We start from the raw sequence: 17,917 nt of genomic DNA, 5'->3' as shown, positions 1-17,917 counted from the left end.
ATAGCACATTGTTGATGTGGGGGACTAATGACACACTGCTCTCATGGAGGCCAGCCATCTCATCTCTGTTCCCAACAATACATACACCAGGCTGTGTCCCCTGCCTCACATGGATGCTTAAGTTTTGTCAATGGGCCATGTTCTATGCTGCTTGGTACCGTAGCCACCAGCAATGCATATATGGCTCAAGCAAGTGAAATATGGCCAGTATGACCAAGGGACTGAAATTTTAACTTTTTTTAGAATGTGGTTAGTATCTATCATATTAGAAAGCAGTATTCTAGCCACTCAGCAAAAGTCATGCACATCCCAGTAAACATGCAATAAAATATGAAAGTTTCTATTAAGTTTTGAGAGGCACTTATTTACATGTGCACAGGCTTGCTTCGTCAAGAACGGGAGCTATGTGTTTTCTAATAGTGACCCTTTAAGGGCTTCTCACTTTGTACGGGGCCTTCAGACACATGATCTCATTTGTCCCTATAGCACCATGGAGTGGGACGAGCAGAGATTATCCTTCCCATAAGATCCAGTAAGTGTAGGTAAGGGCAGTGATGGCCTACAGCAGCTACATCTAGAAGACAATATTTCTCGTTCTCACTGAACTCTTCTTTCCTGTAGGAGGTGGGGGGGAAGAGTGACATTCTACCCATGCTGGCTGTTCATATTCAGGGTCCCTCAGGTGAAGAGAGATTCTTCCTGGTTCCTCTTCCATGCAATATGGCCAGTTGGACCGCAGACCACCATCAAGAACCCCATCTTATTCCCATCTGACTCCCTTGACTTATTTGAATAGTTACTCATATATTCAGAATCATATATTCTGAAGCCCGTTAGCTCTGAGGCCATGTTCTGGGCCTGGAGCTGCATTTATATAGAAAAAAAAATGGTCACTTTCTTGTGGACAGTTTTGGCAGAGAGACTGATAAATGTATGTATTGGAACGTTGTAACATTTCAAAGATATTTCATACTAACATAGCATACTTTTTCACGTCTTCTGTGGTACAGAGAAACCCTGTCCAATGTACCTTTTGTGTACGTTTGGATGTACACATGGAGCAAACTGCCTGGCTTGCTGCAAGGTGGGAACACCTTTTGATTTAGTCTTTTAATATGTGTTGAGTGCCACCTATGTGCAGAGAATGATATTGGGGACTTTGGAGAGACCTGGAAGATTAAAGAGTTCCCAGTCTGGTGCATTTCTTTGGGAGATCCCAAGCTGTAAAAGGAGCTAAGCATCTAGAGTAGAAAGGCAAATGACTCCAGGCCCTCTTATAATAGGGAATTCCAGTTGAGTGTAAAAGAAATCCATCTGAGTTTGGAAGGAGCTGGGAGGATCCTCCCTACAATGAGACGAAACTAAGTTGGGGTCAGCTCCAAGCAACAAGAAGGGGAACATGGGAGAACCTGCAGAATGCCTCCCCACAGTAAAGAGGAACTAGGGGGTAGCATCTCAGGTTGGGCAGGGACAGAACGGTGGCCTTTAGATTGGGTGGGATATTGAGGTTTTGCTGTATGCATAAAGAGCTTGGTCACCGAGCCCACCAGTCCAGGTAGAAGGTACTCGCTAGGGGACAGCAGGAGAAATCAATGGTGGTTACCTAAGTTTTATGCACAATCTGGGCAATCACCCCCAATTCTAATTCAGTTGAAGATGCAGAGGAAAAAGGTGGAGTAGGGGAGGTCTTGAGCAAACCCATACTTGCGAATGCAGTGTCAAGGAAAGAAAAAAACAGATTCAGAAATGGAGGGAGGGTGTTGTGGGCAACCCAAATAGGGTCCTTCTGCAAATGCCCAGGTATCCTGACAGCTGTTAAGGAAACCCAGGTGAGAAAGGTTTAAGAGTGCCCCTCACTGTTTCAAATGGTTTACGTGTTTGAAATCCTTCAGGTCTCTACGAACCCTCTGGACCCGGGCCAGGCAGGCATTGTCCGGGGAGCAGTTGTGGGTTGTCTGAGCAGCCGCTCGGCCTTTGTTGTGGGGCCACCTCTGGGTTCTCTCTCGCGCCCTGGATAGGGCTGCAGCATGCTTCCCGGGAGGGGGGCGGTGCGGGAGGCTCACTCCCTCTCCCTCTTCCTGCCTCTCCCCCCAACCCCCGCCTCCTAATGACCACATGACCAAGTGGGCTCGCGGCCAAACCACAAGCTACAAAATGCAGACCCCGAAGTGAGCAGGGAAGCATTCTCTCTAGCAGCCCAGACCAACGGGTAGTTGGGAGTCGCGGGCAGTGCAGCGTCAGCCACTTAGAGAGTTTTTGCCGCCGACCCGAAGCCACCAAGGCCAGCTTCGCGGCGCTGCCCCGCGGCGGCAGAGAAGGCTGCACCAGAGACCAGAGCAGAGGCAGCAAGCAGGAGTGGGGCAGGCAGCCAGCGGTGCGGCTGGGGCGCTCACCCTCCCGCGGTCCGGGAGCCACGCGAGCTCCGTGCCCGCACGCGCCAGCCCCGGCTCGCGCCTTTCTTTGCGTCCGGGTGCCCTGCCTCTCCGCCCACTCGCCGGCTCCTCTGGGCTGCCGCGGACCGAGTTGCAGCATGAATCTGAGGCTCTGCGTGCAGGCGCTGCTGCTGCTCTGGCTCTCCTTGACTGCAGTTTGTGGAGGTGAGTGCGTGCCCTCCTGCTCGCTTGGGGCTCTCCCGAGGTGCAGCCTGCGCGGTCCTCACTTTCCGCCCCACGCGCGCTCTTCCCGCCTCCAGGGAAACACGGTGCGAGCCTTGCAGGAGCAGCCACGCGCCAGCCACACCAGGAGGCCTATTGACAGGGCATCTGGGGCCACGGGGCGACATGCCATGTAGGCTTTGCTTCCTAGGACAGCGCGCGCGCGCGCGCGGGGGGGGGTCGTGATTACCTTGCATATCACCACTTAGCCCCCAGCCCCATGCCCCTCGCAGTTTAAAGTGCTCAGGACCACAAACTTACACCTTATGTCCTGCACCCTGCACCCCAAGTGGGGGTGGGGGGAGAGAATGGCGGTATGTCCAGCTCACCTCGTGAATCAGTGGAGGTGGCTGACCTGAGCTGAGTGGGTCAGGACTCCATGTTGAAGGTCTCTGGGTCTTAGAGTTTAGGGGCCGCTGGACAGTCCAGGGGCTCAAGCTACTGGGGATGATGTGCCAACATGTAGACGTGACACTTGTTGCATAGTCAGGAGCACGCTGTGGGAGCGGGGGCGGGGGCGACCGCAGTGACTAGTGGATCCCAGCTGTTGCTCCTTTAGCCTGTGTGTAAGCAGAGGCAGTGTCCTTAAGGCAGATCTGGACTGGACAGGGCCAGGCTAATCTTCTGTACTCCAAGGTCCTGGATGATTTTGTTCTCTGCTCCATTGTGGGACACCTGGCCCCACAGCGTTCATCTCTCCGGAGACTTGCTTCTTCTTTATTCTGGCTTCCCCCTCCACTCTTGACTCAGGTATAACTTCGGTCCCCAGTCTCCCGGTACCAAAAACCAGGAAACACAGGAACTTGATCTGATAACCTCGGTGCAGCTCTGGGAAGCGGAATCCCTTCACCTCTACCTGTATTAACCCCCTACCTGGAAATTCTCCACACCAATAGATAATCCCTTGTCTACTTCAGTCCCCAGGTCCTCAGAGTCCCAACAGCCCCTGCCCGGTCTGCCTGTCCTCTGTGGGTCAGAGCCTCCTGGGGCTGCCAGCTCCCACCTTCAGCTGCCCCAGTCCTGTGATCTGGCTGTCACAGTAGCCTGCCTGGCACAGCAGAAAGGGAAGGCCAAGACCAGGTGGACAGTTACCAGTGCCAGGGCTGGAGTCACAGGGAGGTGAGAGTGGAGAGAGGGAGTGAACAGGACAGCGAGTTTCCTAGAGGAAGGGCCCAGGAACTTTCTTAGTTTGAACACCCCCCCCCTCAACCCAACAACAGGAGGATGGCTCACTGCCCGGAAGCCTCTGGGGTTCTGGCCAACTCTGCCTGCCTCTGTGTAGCCACCTCCTTTCTGAGCTTTTGTTCTTTGGCATTGCCCCGAACTCAGAACACTGTTGGGCTTCTCAGGAAAGTACATTGGCCTGGTTGATGCCTCCTGCCTCCAGGTGATTTCCTGCAAGACCCTAGCACCGAGGCAAGGCAGTCTCCTCTTGAGGAAGAGCGGTAAAGACTTTCTCCTCAGAAATTCCTGCCAGCCAGGCAATGGCCATAAGTGAGCAAAAACTATGAATAAAGCTACCACAGCAGCCTGCCCCTCCATGGAAGAACATACACAGCCAGTATGGCTGGCAAGACAAGAAAGACATCTTCATCCTTTAATTTCAGGCAAATAGCCCAAGGTGGTGCCTTTAAAGAAGAAAATGGTTGGATACAGAAAGGGTACCCCAGAGGAGGCTGAACCACCTGAAGCTGCATATTTCCCCAGAGGGTATAAGGGAGACTTTGACTAGAAGATACTCTGGGAACCCTTTGGGGTGCAGCTGTTGGGGTGTTACTAGTAAACTCATGAGCTGATTTCAAGGAAGGTAAACCGGCTGCCAGAATACACTGGGTTTCTGGTCTAGACCCTGAAACTTCTTATCCTGTCTTCTCCTTTTACATTAATTTTTTTTGCATACTCTAACCATGTAGGCATAAGCATTACACTTACATTTTATTAAAGACTAGCATTGGCTGCTTCCAAAGCTCCTACTATTTTTCCACCTCCTGATCACTCCTGAATCCAAGAACGGCCCTTCCTTGGAGGTGGCCACCAGCCAGAGATTCAGATACGCACGCACGACTCCTGTATCCTTGTCTAGTAAAAGGAGCCCTAGAATCACTTGCCTTGTCCCTCACACAGACTTGCATGAACTCTCCATAGCCGGAGTTCCCAAAGTTCCAGGTTCTAAAATCATGCTACTTCCTCCCCTCCCGCTCTCTGTTCTGACTTGGAATGCTCACCCTCCCTCCTTCTTTGCCCCTCCTCCAACCACAAAGACTCCTCACTGCCTCCTGACCTGGGAGACACTTTGCTCTGCAGAGACTGAGAGTTTTTGGGGCCTTGCCAAGTGTCCCTTGGTCTCTGAGCACCACTTTCTCTCCTTCTACTCCCTCTTGCCAGCGTCTGCTCCAGTATGCAGTGTAAGGACAGCTTACTGTACCCCTCTCACTGTGGAGGACATCACTCCATCCCCAGTTTTAAACTCTAGGCACCCTTGGAATCTGAGTCAGGCCTGAGTCAGGAAAGGCTAGACAAGTGGAGGCTAGGCTTTCCAGAGCCTTATCCAGAGAAGCAAAGCTGGCAGTAGAAGATAGCAGTGTCTTAGAGAAGGTCAATGTGGAGGCAACCAAGAGTGCTTCATATCCCAGAGACACATGCATTAGTACAGAGTAGTAGATGGAGTAGCATCAACACAAGTGGGACCTCTGTCAGAGCTGTGGGTAGACTTTTAAAGCAATCACTATACAGGCCAGAACCTGAACAAGAAGACAAGTGCACCATTCCTGCTGAGGTTGGCATGTTCCTGAAAAGTTGCACAGACTTCTTCTTTTTCTTCTTCTTCTTCTTCTTCTTCTTCTTCTTCTTCTTCTTCTTCTTCTTCTTCTTCTTCTTCTTCTTCTCCCCCTTCTCCTTCTCCCCCTTCTCCTTCTCCCCCTTCTCCTTCTCCTTCTCCCTCTTCTTCTTCTTCTTCTTCTTCTTCTTCTTCTTCTTCTTCTTCTTCTTCTTCTTCTTCTTCTTCTTCTTCTTCTTCTTCTTCTTCTTCTTCTTCTTCTTCTTCTTCTTCTTTTGTGTCTCAGCAGGGTTGGAGTTTAGGTTGCATGAAAATCAAATCTGCTTCCCCTGGCTGCAGTTCTCAGCTTGAAAATGCTATTGTCTTACTCTCGTGGACAAGGGCTCCAAACTTCTTGGCTCAAGATTCTCTGGGAAAAGCTCTTGCTCCCTTTTAAGCAGAAAATGAGCTGGAATGGCGTATTGAAGTGTACTGGGGGTATTCCCCTGTTTCTAAAGGGGAAAGTCTTTTGTACAGCCAGGACCTCAACAGTGATGAGAATCAATGGCCTCTAATTTGTTCTTTCAGACTGGACAAAGCCAGGGTTTCAGGTGTCAGCTTATCTAACTAGACTCAGCAGTAAAAGTAGGAAACAAGGGGGTGATGGGATCAGAGTGCAGGAGGAGCACACAGACTTCCTGTGATGAGGAAGACAATGAGCTCCAGCCTGATGGGATGGAAGAGGCCATACGGCTTCTGGGGTGGCTGCTTTCCCAGGCCTGGCGGAGCCTCAGAAAGCTCAGTATAGATCTTCTCTGTAGGTCTAGAGTCTAGACATTTTCCTGGCCTGAGTCTGAGCCACTGGTACCATGCTGCTCATCCTGGCTCTTGACCTCCCTTCCTCTAGTGCCCTTCCCTCAAGTCCTCCCTGACTCCCATAGACACTGACAGTCTCAGACCATGACGACATGGAGTGGAGTGATACTTAATCCCTCCTGGCACCATCCATTCATATTTGCTCTACCTCTAGGATACAATGGCCTGGACCATTGTTCCAAATCCAGTAGTTGAAGGCAGGGGTATGAGAACCAAAGTCTCACTTTTTTAAAAGGCCCATAGGGTCCTTCCCTTATGCATGGCCACATGCTGGACACAGTGCTTACCACCTCATACCTGAAATGTGTCTCTGCTTCTGACTTAGCATCAGCATTACTCAGAGCAACCCTCAAGGCTCAGGGTAAGCGTTGATAAGATCTTAAAACTGAGGACATCAGCAAGATCAACTGGTAGGAAAGTATAATGGTGCTCCCCCAGCCCCTTCACTGACGGTAGCAGGAGAGCAGCTCTAAGTCAGACAGAAGCAGTCCCTAACCCTTAATTCTTATGGGTTATAGGTTTAGAGGTTCAGTTGACACACTAACATAACACACTTTAACCATGAGTGCGGAAGTGTGGCAAGTCAACCCTTATAAACCCCTGGGTTTTAATAGGCCTAATGGTTTTCCTTGGATAAGAATGGAAGGGTGTTGTATGGATACAGAGTATGTGCATGGAGACGTACAGCGGGCAGTATGTGTAGTGTACTTGTCTGGCCCTAAAGTCTATGCAAAGGCGGCTCCAAGGACAGACCATGCCCGATTTTCATCCAAGAGGGTGCTAAGTGCCTAGAAATTGTGTGCAAGCTGAAGAAGGTCAAGGACCAAGGGGTCAAGGAAAGAGCTAGAGCGTGGAGGTGTTGGAAGCAGGGAGGATTGGGGGAAGGAGGAGTAATCGACTGGATGCTATATGAACTGTGAACCAGTGGATTCCATTGTTAGGGCTCAGTGGCATCATTACTTCTGCACTAAGCCAGATGTAGGCAGATGGAGACAGGAGCCTGGGCAAGCATATTAGAAACCAGATGGCCTTAGAATGGAAAGAGTGTATATCAAATTTTGGATAGGAGGTGTGATCCAGAATGGTAACCCCAACAACCCACCCCTCTCCTGGTGTAGCACAGTGCAACAGATCACAGTCCCCTCACTCCTGTATTTCTTAGCTTCTAAGTCCGGTCACAGGCTGAGTAGAACCCAGAACGAAGCAGGAGGAGTTAGTTAAGTCCCAGCCACACTCTCAAGGAAGCCTTGGGAACAAGGAAAAGCCTCAAAGATACCTACCTGCTGGTAAGGTGCTCAAGATGGGGCAGAGGAGGTCTCTAGCACACAAAAGTGGGTCAGTTATCAAAAGATGTAAGCATGGCGTGACATGCATTTGTTATTTGCTTTAAAATATTGCAGCCAAGAAAAGATAGATAGATAGATAGATAGATAGGTAGGTAGGTAGATAGATAGATAGATAGATAGATAGATAGATAGATAGATAGATCAAGTGAAGCATACAGGATTATATTCAATAACTGTGATGTCTAGGTGTGGGTTCATGAAGGGACATCAGTGTGAGGTTGTACATCTAAAATGGTTGAAGTACCCCAGCTATAAATGTGTCACAAGGAATTGTCCCTGCACCCTAATCGAGTATAGGCTTGATGTTGCAGGGTGCACCCCCAATCATGACGTTTCCAAAGGAAAAGCTTGTTTGTGCTTGGTGATACATGATACAACTGTCTGAACAATGTAAAGTCCTCAGTGGTAAAATGAGTGGTTGACTTGTCCCAGAACAGTGTTTGAATGGGACATCTTTTCATCAGGGTAGAAAAGAAAATTATGAGGGACACCACCTTGTGGAGAAGTACTGTCCCTTGGACTGTGGCCTCCCCTACGGTCTCTCTCAATCCATCTTCCTGGCTAACAGACTTTTCTTGTCTCTGCAGTGCCACTGATGTTGCCTCCAGATGGAACAGGGCTAGAAGAAGGCAGCATGCGCTACCTGGTGAAGCCCAGAACTTCGAGGACTGGACCAGGAGCCTGGCAGGGAGGCAGGAGGAAATTTCGCAGACAGCGCCCCCGGCTCTCCCATAAGGGCCCCATGCCTTTCTAAAGCAGGTATTGGAGCCCCTTGTCAGTTGGTAACTCTAAAGGGGATGGGCAGCCTACTATCAACAGCTAGACAAACCAGGGTCTTAGGGCTTCTTAAGAGCTAGTAAAAGTACTCATCCCATTATAGAAGAGGTTACTGTGGCCCAGAGAAAGGCTTAGTGTTGGGACCAGTCTCCTGACTCCCTCCCAAGAGCTAAGTGGGATTGGACAAACTGTTGTCATTGGAGTGTTCTGGAAGTTCTAGCAGTCTGGAGAGGTGTGCCGAGGGAAGGTATAGCTACAGATATCCAATGTGCACTCTTACGGGTAAATGGGAGGGCAGCAGAGAGCCTTGGGACAGTTGGGTAGGGAGCAGGAGAGCTTGAATGGTAGGTGTTCAGAGCTGTGAGAGCAGAGAAGACCAAAAGGTTGATGCAGAGAGCAGGGCCTATGCCTGCCTCTGAGGCCTAGCCTGTATCCCCTCTCACTACAGCTAGAAAAAGTGGGGATCAACTTGGTGCCTTGGGATTATGGGTGGAGTGGGAATGCCTTCTGTCTCCTCTTTTCCTAAGGCATTCCTTTGACCTAGGATATGTCTTTGATTTCTCTCTGGTTGTTTTGTCCCTTTAGGATTGAGGGCTCTCCAAGTGCCCTCCTGGTGCCGGTCTCTCTACTCCACAGATGAGTTCTCTTCTCTGGAATCCTCACATCAATTTGGCTTTCATCTTGCACCTGTTCTAGCTGCTGCTGATGGTCCCGGCTCTTCTCACCCACCAAGTTCCTCTAATGGCGTGGTCTCGCCCCTCACTTGGATGATTTCATTCCTCTCACAAGGATCCCTTTGGCCCATCCTCCTGGCCACTCCTTGGACTGCCCTTGGAGACCCAGGTTCTCCTTGACCTGTTCCATGCGATAGTCCCTATCTTTCAGCCGTAGCCTTCTCTTGGCTCCTCCCTCTTTTCATTTGCCTTGGGCACTGGACAAGAACACTCCCTTCTCCATTGGATTCCTGCACATCCATGCTTTCTTATCAATTGGACCTCTTGCCTGGAAGGGAGTACCGAGATGTGCAATGAGACTTTGGTTGAGAGGGATTGGGTGTTGGGGTCCAGAAAAGGTGCACTGGGGAAACTGAATGGTGGGCATGAGGAAGGGGTGTGGAGAAATAGCTGTCACAGCCTCTTCCTTAGCTCTCTCTGGCCCTGTTAAAGGAAGATGCAAAGGAGAGGAGCCCATGAAGTACTATGTCACCGTGTCTCCTAATATCTTCGCTCTCTCTGTTCTATTGCAGCTAGTTCAGTCCCCAGGTCAGAAGGGGAGAGTGCGGATCCTGACATGGTTCTATACTCTTCTGGGAGTAATTTTGCCAAAAAAAATAATCCCAACCAATCAACCAAACAACCCACAGAAAATCAGAGCCCAAAGGACCCTTGAAGATCACTTAGCTTCCTTATGCAAAAGCTTGCACAAATAGGCCCTGGAGAGGGAAGTAACTTGCTTAGAGCCACTGCAGAGCCCCACAGGGCACTAGGGCCCTCAACTCCCACTTTATGATGCCCTTTTTCCTCTTGATGATGTCCTTTCAAAGCAAATGAAGTGCCTTTTGCTGGGTTTAGTGAAGCGGGTGGCTAGGAAGGAAAAGCAGGGAGAGACAGGCCAACTGTGAACTGCTTTGTGTGAGAATGGAGCGTCTCCCTCCCAATGTGGCCTGGAAGAGTCCCTAAGTGGTGAGATATACCCCACACAGGCCTATTCCCAGGCTCATGCCATTTTAATTGGGGTTCTCAGGCACTGAAACTACCATTTAGCCCCTGACACTGGTTGTCATGAATCCCTGTGTTGACTGTGCCCTTGATCTTGGGGCTTTTGGGGGATGGAGAAAGGCAAAGAAAGGAAGGAGAGGTGGAAGAAGGAAGGAGAGATGGGAGGATGTGTAGGTGGGATCTATCACTCCACCAAGGGGGTCTCATCTCTCACCAGGAGCCTTTTGTAGCCCTTCCCTGAAGGGAGACTCTCATCTTCTCTGCCTGAGCACATGTTCTTCTCAGAGGCCTCTCAGGAGGGAGAAAAGAGAAGACAGAAGCTTGATATTCACTTATATATGTGTAGGGTAGGGGGAGTCAGGACCCCCAAGCCCCATAATAACCTGATTGCCTATTCATCCTTCCCCAAAGCCTTCCTATCTGCTGCTGCTAATGCTGCTGCTGCTGCCTCTGCTGCCGTTTCAAGGCCCACCCTGGGGAGCAGGGCCAGGCATAGCGTCCTCACCTCTTGGGCTAGAAGTGGGAGCTGGCTGGTGCCTCTTCTACTGCTGGTACCCCTACCAGGGACCGGGCCTTCTCCGTCTTTGTTGTTTCTGCACCTCCTGCCTTATCAGCCTGCCATGGCCAGCCCCACAGGGAAAGGGAGGGGGGATATTGGCTGAGAAAGAGGAGAGATAGAAGCACAAGAGGGGAGTGAACGGGCCCAGTGGGCTGTCTTATTTAAAGTGGTTGTGTGTGATTCTTATACTAATTTATATAGAGATATTAAGGCCCTTTGAGTTAGAGAAACTGTCCCCTTCCCATAAGTGTGTTCGCTATGTTTGTAAAAATTGTTCCATGTAAATATGTCTTTATAATAAAGAGTTAAAAGTTGACAGTTTGCCCTTACTCTTTGAGGTCATATTCAGGAGGGGCATTCTTTTCCTCCTAGGGCCAATCTTGTCCCTGTGCCCACAGATTGCACGTGTAGGGAGGTCAGTGCTTGTATCCCAAATTGGTTCTAGGTCAACTGGCCTCAAACTGATTTGCCACAAGCTCACAAAAAGACTCGCTATGCTTAAGGGCCAGTTCACATAAATTTGAGCCCCTTTTAAGTCCTTTGGCATCTGTTCGAATGTCCTCATTTTTCTGGCAGTGTCACTTAAAGGATTTTTTTTTCAGAAGCAATTCATTTAAGGACACACTGATCAAAGGTGGGATTTGTACCAAACGCTGTTTTGTAGCCCTGGTGGGTGTCTTCTGTTTTATCTGCTTTTGAATACTTTCGGGACTTTTTAGCCAGTTTGCCTTTCTTGACAAATGTTGTCCTCAGCCATAAATACATTTGGTAATGACTTTGTATGTATCGTTTTATTGTTTCACAAAGTGGAGTTGCTTGATGAATGAGATAACCTGGAAAATAAACTTCGAGGAGTTCGATACGATCCTGCCCCATCTGTCTTATTTTTTTCATGCTTGTTGTCAAAATGTCAATATCTTGCCGAACAGACAGGAACATTGGGTACATGCTAATTTGGCTAATAAACCCATTAGGTACGCACAAGAATACACAATGCAGAACAAAACCCAGTGAGGAGACAGAATCATCAGAATAGATGCGTTGGATAAATCTTGTGAGAAATTCTGTAGATTTGACACATATTTAGTGCTGAAAAGATTTAATGTGAAAGAAAATGCCTTCAGACCAACTTGCTAAACAGTCATCAAACTGCTCAGTAGGTGACAACATAGAAAAAGTCACCCACAAGCATTCTTAAGTATCTCATCATTAATGGAATATTGCATATTGCGCCATAGCAATTTTAAAAATATGACATTTTGTTGCAAGTGCCTCTTAGGAAAACATGTAGTTTTAAAATTGCTAGTTTGCTGTTTAAGAGGAACTTAGCTCGTGTAGGCCGAGCTTGGATTGTGGATGGGCTAGCTTTAAGCTGATTGGTTTGTTATCTCCCTAATCACAACTCCCCAACCCCAGCTCTACTTTCACAGGAAAGCAAGGACAAAGGCACAGTGCCAGGCAACAACTGAATTCTGACCCATAAGCATCCAGGCTTTCTAGCAATTTAACAGAGCTCTTTAAAAATGACTAGCTCATTTTATCATTAGGACATCTTGGACAAAAGTCTGCCATTCGCATCTTATGGATGAGAAAACATGGCTAGGAGAGGGTATGATCTTGGTCCAAAGTTTCATAGCTTGTAAGTGACTATAGAATTTACATCATGAATTCTAGAATGCAAAGTCTGTACAGTAGAACAGAAGGTTTCCTAGTCATGAGAAAAAATGAAGTATAAAATGTGTTTGTTTGTTTGTTTGTTTGTTTTCCAGTCAGTGAAACAGAATTTTAGAGTAGGAGGCACCATGGTCTGGTGGGATCAGGGAGAATGAAGAGAGGCTAAGCGATTAAAACTGGCCCATCAAGACCCAACAGAGTCTGGGTAGAGGATGGTGAGCAGGGAAGGCTGGGACTAAGAAAGAAACAGCAGACACTAGGGTGCAGAGAGCAAGTGTGGTGAAGTGCACATCATCAAGTAGGTGTGAGCTTGACTCCCTTGGCACAGAGGACAAGAGGAAGAAAAACTCGTGTCCCTCTGTTAAGATAACTGGACTTGAGACCTAACTAGAGCAGGGGCATGCAGGTTATATCCTTTGCAGATACCTTGTCTTGACCAAACAAATGCAAGCGAATCAGAGCAGTGTCGGTTGTCAAAATGGTGAGCCTTGAGACAACACTTGGCCCAGGATCGCTATGAATGTGGACCAACACAAAAGCATATGCACACCAGACATTATGAGCTTTCTTTGTAACATGATTATGTGGCTTTTTCTTTCTTTTTTTCCCCATTTATGCATGCATTTGTGTATGTGGGCACCTGCGTGTGAGCTTGCTTACCGTAGTGCACATGTGGAAGTCAGAGAACCACTGGCTGGAGTTGTCTCTCTCCTTCCACAGTGCGGGTTGTGGTTATGGGACTCAGGTTATCAAATTCGGCTGAAAGGTCTCTTAACCACTGAGCCATCTTACCGGCTGGTTTATACAGTCCTTGAGTGTGACAGTTGTAGCTATCAGTGTCACACAAAATAAATGCATGCATACGCTCATAACCTGCAAGTTGAGGTTAGATGCCTGCTAGACAAATCAATAATTCACCTGATGATTTCTGAACAAGAGGTCCCAGCCTGAGGAGGCAAGGAAGGCAGGCAAAAGACCTGAGAAACAACACTGCTTCCAAAGCCATCTAGAAACTGGGCAGCCTCCGAAATGACAAAGATTGGGAAACCAGATTTGGGACATACATGGCTTTTCAGGTCCCAGGTGTTGCTGTCAAATGAGCCATGGCTACTGGCTATGAAGCCCTTTCTCTTCAGACTCTTTGATTGACTTGAGACCCCTATTTGGGGCTGGGCTCTTCTACAACCAAAGAGCTCAAGGCCTAGAGTAAGTGGCCATTCCAGGGTGCTTATATAATCCTGTTTCTCAGATCCAAAGGCTATTCAGCTAAATTTCTCAATCCAAATCTCTCTGCCCAGATTGAACCAATGCCAGCTAACTACCAAAGAAAATGGTAGAGAAGACTTAGTTAATACCTTCCTGTCCTGGCTGGCAAAGGCTGTTCACCCTGCCAGCATTTCTCTGGAACACCCAAAAGGAAGGCCTCTGGAGGTCTCCTTTGAAAACCTACTTTCCCCTTCCTAGTGGCAAGTGCTTGGAGAGATAGCCTAGCAAGGAACTCCCCTGCTGGTGCTTTGGAGTACAGCCGAAAGGTCAATCGAAGACTGTTTGTGGCAGGGACCAGAGCACTTTTTCTGTCCAGTCTTTTCAAATCTGCCCCCTACTTATGGATTACATCTGCCTTGTCCTACAGAAGCAGCCATAGACAGACAGCACATAAATCAACAGGTGGGACTCTGTTCCAACTAAGCTCCACGTTTAAAAACAGGTAGCAGGCTATAGTCTGGCCAAACCCCTTCTCATGAAGCATTGGCCACTTCTTTGACTTACCATGCAGACCCAGCAAAGGGATATGTGGGGCAGGGGACATTTACAGTTGAGGGAATGTCATCAACTGCCTGTCATATGACCCCCGCACCAGGGTGCAACAATTATCTCACATAAGCCTGCTTTTCCTCCTTGCCCGGGATGCTGCTGTTTGCTTCTCAGTGCTCTCTGATCAGGATTGTGTAGCATCACATGGGTGGAGTGCTCAATACAGACCTCAGTGCCCAGGACTGGCTCACTAAATAGGTGCAGTTATTATCTCTCCTCAGCTTCACACAGGCTCTGAGATGTGGACAGAGAAGCCATTAATGATCTCTGCTTTATACAGAGAGGAAAAAAAAGTACTTGAGGAGGTGAAATCACTTGTTCAAGTGCATGAAGTAGCTCTACTTGGCAAGCCATGCTTCAAAGCTAGGTCTAGCCTCAGCACGGGGTCACGGTCCTGCGCCTCGGTCACTGGAAACTTCAGCTCTCCTAGATAACACCCAAGGCCTTCCCCAGGGACATATTTGGCCCACGGCATTCTCACTTGGGCTACAGCCTGGAAGGCTTCTCCAAAGGCACCAAGTCCACACTATCAGCACCTCACCTGGGGACCCGGAGTTCCAATTATGGAGATAGACACCTGTTCCAGGAGACTTAGTATTTAGGGATCCTTACTTGAGGGATCAGAGGCCCGTAAACCTAGAATCTGCTTCTGCCTTGGTTTTCTGGGCAGCTTGGCCATGCCTTTCTTTGACTGTTCAACCACCCTCCCTGCTAGGCCAGCTTGAATGGGTAGATAGTGTTGAAGCACGTTTGGGAACAATGCTTATAGCAGGGGATCCCAGCAAACAATGAAAGTGCTTCAGGTACTTTGGGTTGTGCTGTGGAGGCAGCTCAGGTCTAGGAGAAGAAATACACATAGGGTGGGGCATTGCCCTCAGCTGGAAAGGAAGGCCATTGCTGGGCTATGTGGGTTTACATGACTTCCCTTTACTCCAGAGAGGCTGCTACCTCTCGGTCACCTTTCTCCCATTGTGTAAATTGCTTTTCCTTCTTCTGTCAGCAGCATTGAAGAATTGATAGGGCTAAATCAAGGGAGCCCAGTAGCAGGAAGCTCCCAAGCTCAAAGCTCTAGATCCTACCCCAGCTTGGCCAGTAGCTAACTGGGTGATTCCCAGGTCATCTTTTAGGGTTCCAGTTTTCCCTCATCTCTTCTCATAGGACAATCTACCAGGGGTCTCCCGTTCTCAGCCGTAGAGAATCCCAAGATCAGAGCTGATGAGCCTGGGAGGCCATTCTGTGAGTCACACTCCTTCAGTTTTACAGACGGCAAAATTGAGACTCAGGCCCAGAAAGTGACACTTAAAAGGGGCATGACTAGGTAGCATTAGAACGCTTCTCATGAGCCCTGCACAGAGCTCCACCTGCTTTGACTTAGTCTCCATCATAGTCCCATTCTGTAGCAGAGAAGACAGAGGCATTGAAAAGCTAAGTCACCCACTCGTTTAAGGGCCTCGCATGGTATGTGCAAGAGAACTCAGAGGATCAAGGTGGTATTGGAATCTTTCTGGGCCTCAGTTTTATCCTTTCTGAAATGAAAATCATAGTCCTTTGCAGGCCGGGAATATACCTCAGTGGTGGAGTATGTGCTTAGCATGCATTAGGTCCAGGATTCCATGCCCCTCAAAACTGGGAATCTTTTTTTGGGTGGGGGTTCAAGACAGGGTTTCTCTGTATAGCCCTGGCTGTCCTGGACCTCACTCTGTAGACCAGGCTGGCCTCGAACTCAGAAATCCACCTGCCTCTGCCTCCCAAGTGCTGGGATTAAAGGCATGCACTACCACTGCCAGGCCAAAACTGGGAATCTTAACATTTTTCAAATGTATATTGAGTGCCTATGATGTACCACATTCCTTATGAGTTAGAGAGAGATAAATGTTCAGGGCTTCTAGGCAGTTTCTCTGGGGATCATGGGGATGTTGGAGGAGGCTTGGGAGATGGGACCTCAGGAATGAGTCTGGAACAAGAAGGAGGGAGGCCTTTGTAGAAGAAGCCCAGGGCTCATGTAGAAACACTGAGGCTGGAAGGGGAAGACATGACTTCTTCTTAAAGCCATTTTACAAAGAGGAGAGGTTGTGAGAGGCTGTGTGACTTGCCCAATAAGAGATTCCATTGAAATCCTATAGAGACTCCTGCCCTAGACTGGGAAGGTAGAGTACTTGATGATAGCTAAGACATTGTCTCCTGGCAATCTGCTCAAATGCTCTTATCAATTTTACCAGTTGCTTAGGAAAGGTAGTGCCCCTCCCCTTACAGAAGTGGGTGATTGAGTGCACCTGGGCCAACTTTCAGGCTGGCAGGATACTCTGAAAGCTTCTAAATTCTGCAATCCTAGCCAAAGGTTCAGCTCTTCTATCTCCAGTCCGCTTGCTCAGTTTTGGGGGGAGAAATGTAGCATGAGAGGCTTCCCCCTGCTGGCGACGTGTTGGAACTGCAGAGAGTTTTTCCCCTTCTCGGAGCTCCGCACCTGCGAGTGAGCTTTTGCATGGCTACTCTGCTGTTTGCTTCTGATGGGATGCTTCCTCCAGTGAACTCCGTGTTCCCACTGGTCTCTTCCCTATCAGTGGCCTTTCTGTTACCCTGAAGTGCCAGAGGGAAGTTCCATCACTTCTGCAGGCAATAGCAGCAACATAACATTATTGTATGTGTTCCTGGAAGATCTCTCCGAGTGTGTCTAGTCTCTGGTCTCTTCTTTGCCCCTGTCTGCACTGGTGAAGTTGTATAGGGTGTTTCTGCCCAGAACACTCTGATTAATGGACATTGCTGTGCCGTAACGGTTATCCAATATTTTCAAGGTGTTACTCCGGTTCATCTTAACCCAGAGCGTTAGGAGGCCACGGGCATCACTCCTGTTTCCAAGCCTCTTCTAAGTGACTAAAAATGTCGTCCCAATTCCGGATTCTCCGCTGGGGTGTCCGCAGCGCCACCTGGAGAAGTCAAGTTCAAGTCCATAACGGGAAGGGGAAACAGTGGAATCCGGGACCAAATGCGGTGGTTCCCTGTCTTTCGTGTACCTGGGTGCCGCTGACCTACCGCTGGGAGTCACGCCTTACCCTCAGGGCATCCACGCATAGGGCAGGAAGGGGAAGGCAGAGTCCAGGTTGGGGGAACCTGTTTGGTTCGAAGTGAGTGGCGAGGGTCCAGAGGGTCTGGAGGAGAGAACTTCCTCCAAGATTAGGCTCATGGCTTTCCCTGCTGCGATCCTTAATGAAGAGCCGCTCCTCGCTTGCTCATACTGGTTCATTTGATGATGGATGTGAATGCATACACTTTATTTGGGGTGAACCAGGAGTTAAATACCTTTTGCAGGAAGGAATGTCCAGGAAGAGCTCATTGGCTGAACGTTGGGGGCTACCTAGATACCCCAATAGCATAGAGAACTCCTGGTGTTTATGCTACTTGATCTGTGGTCCTCAGTGGGGTGTTGTGGGGTGTTCTAGAGCAGGTAGAGGCAGGTAGGGAATGGCTCCACTCCCGCTGTTCTCATTTCTGAGAGTCCAGGGATTTGAGCTCATTTAACCTTATCGTTCTTCTGCCTGTCTGGCTACAAGGTCCCACATATCCTACATAAAAATACTAGCCCACGTTGCCCAATCGCAGCAAGCAAAATCCCCTGGTGAGGTCATTAGCTGAGTACCTGAGCCACTACATTGGGACAGAAATGTCAGATCAGAGTCTAATGAATCCCCGAACCTGACTCAAAGGGAAAGCTGGATGTGACCAGAATGACGGGAGCTCAGGAAAAA

At 48.9% G+C, this 17,917-nt stretch overlaps 1 protein-coding gene across 1 annotated transcript; it reads left to right on the top strand.

Moving 5' to 3' along the window:
* Window positions 1–2,193: 2,193 nt before the first annotated feature.
* Window positions 2,194–11,534, top strand: Apln (apelin). Its single transcript, XM_021154033.2, has 3 exons — window positions 2,194–2,597; window positions 8,219–8,390; window positions 8,994–11,534. The coding sequence occupies exons 1-2, from the start codon at window positions 2,531–2,533 to the stop codon at window positions 8,383–8,385; spliced, it is 234 nt and encodes a 77-aa protein (XP_021009692.1). The 5' UTR covers window positions 2,194–2,530; the 3' UTR covers window positions 8,386–8,390; window positions 8,994–11,534.
* The last annotated feature ends 6,383 nt before the right edge of the window (window positions 11,535–17,917 follow it).

The sequence above is a fragment of the Mus caroli genome, unplaced genomic scaffold (genome assembly GCF_978045245.1).
Source record: "Mus caroli unplaced genomic scaffold, Mus_caroli_1 scaffold_5, whole genome shotgun sequence".
NCBI lineage: Eukaryota > Metazoa > Chordata > Mammalia > Rodentia > Muridae > Mus > Mus caroli.
The sequence above is the reverse complement of the archived record's forward strand: the minus strand, read 5'-3'. Positions and strand labels throughout refer to the sequence as shown.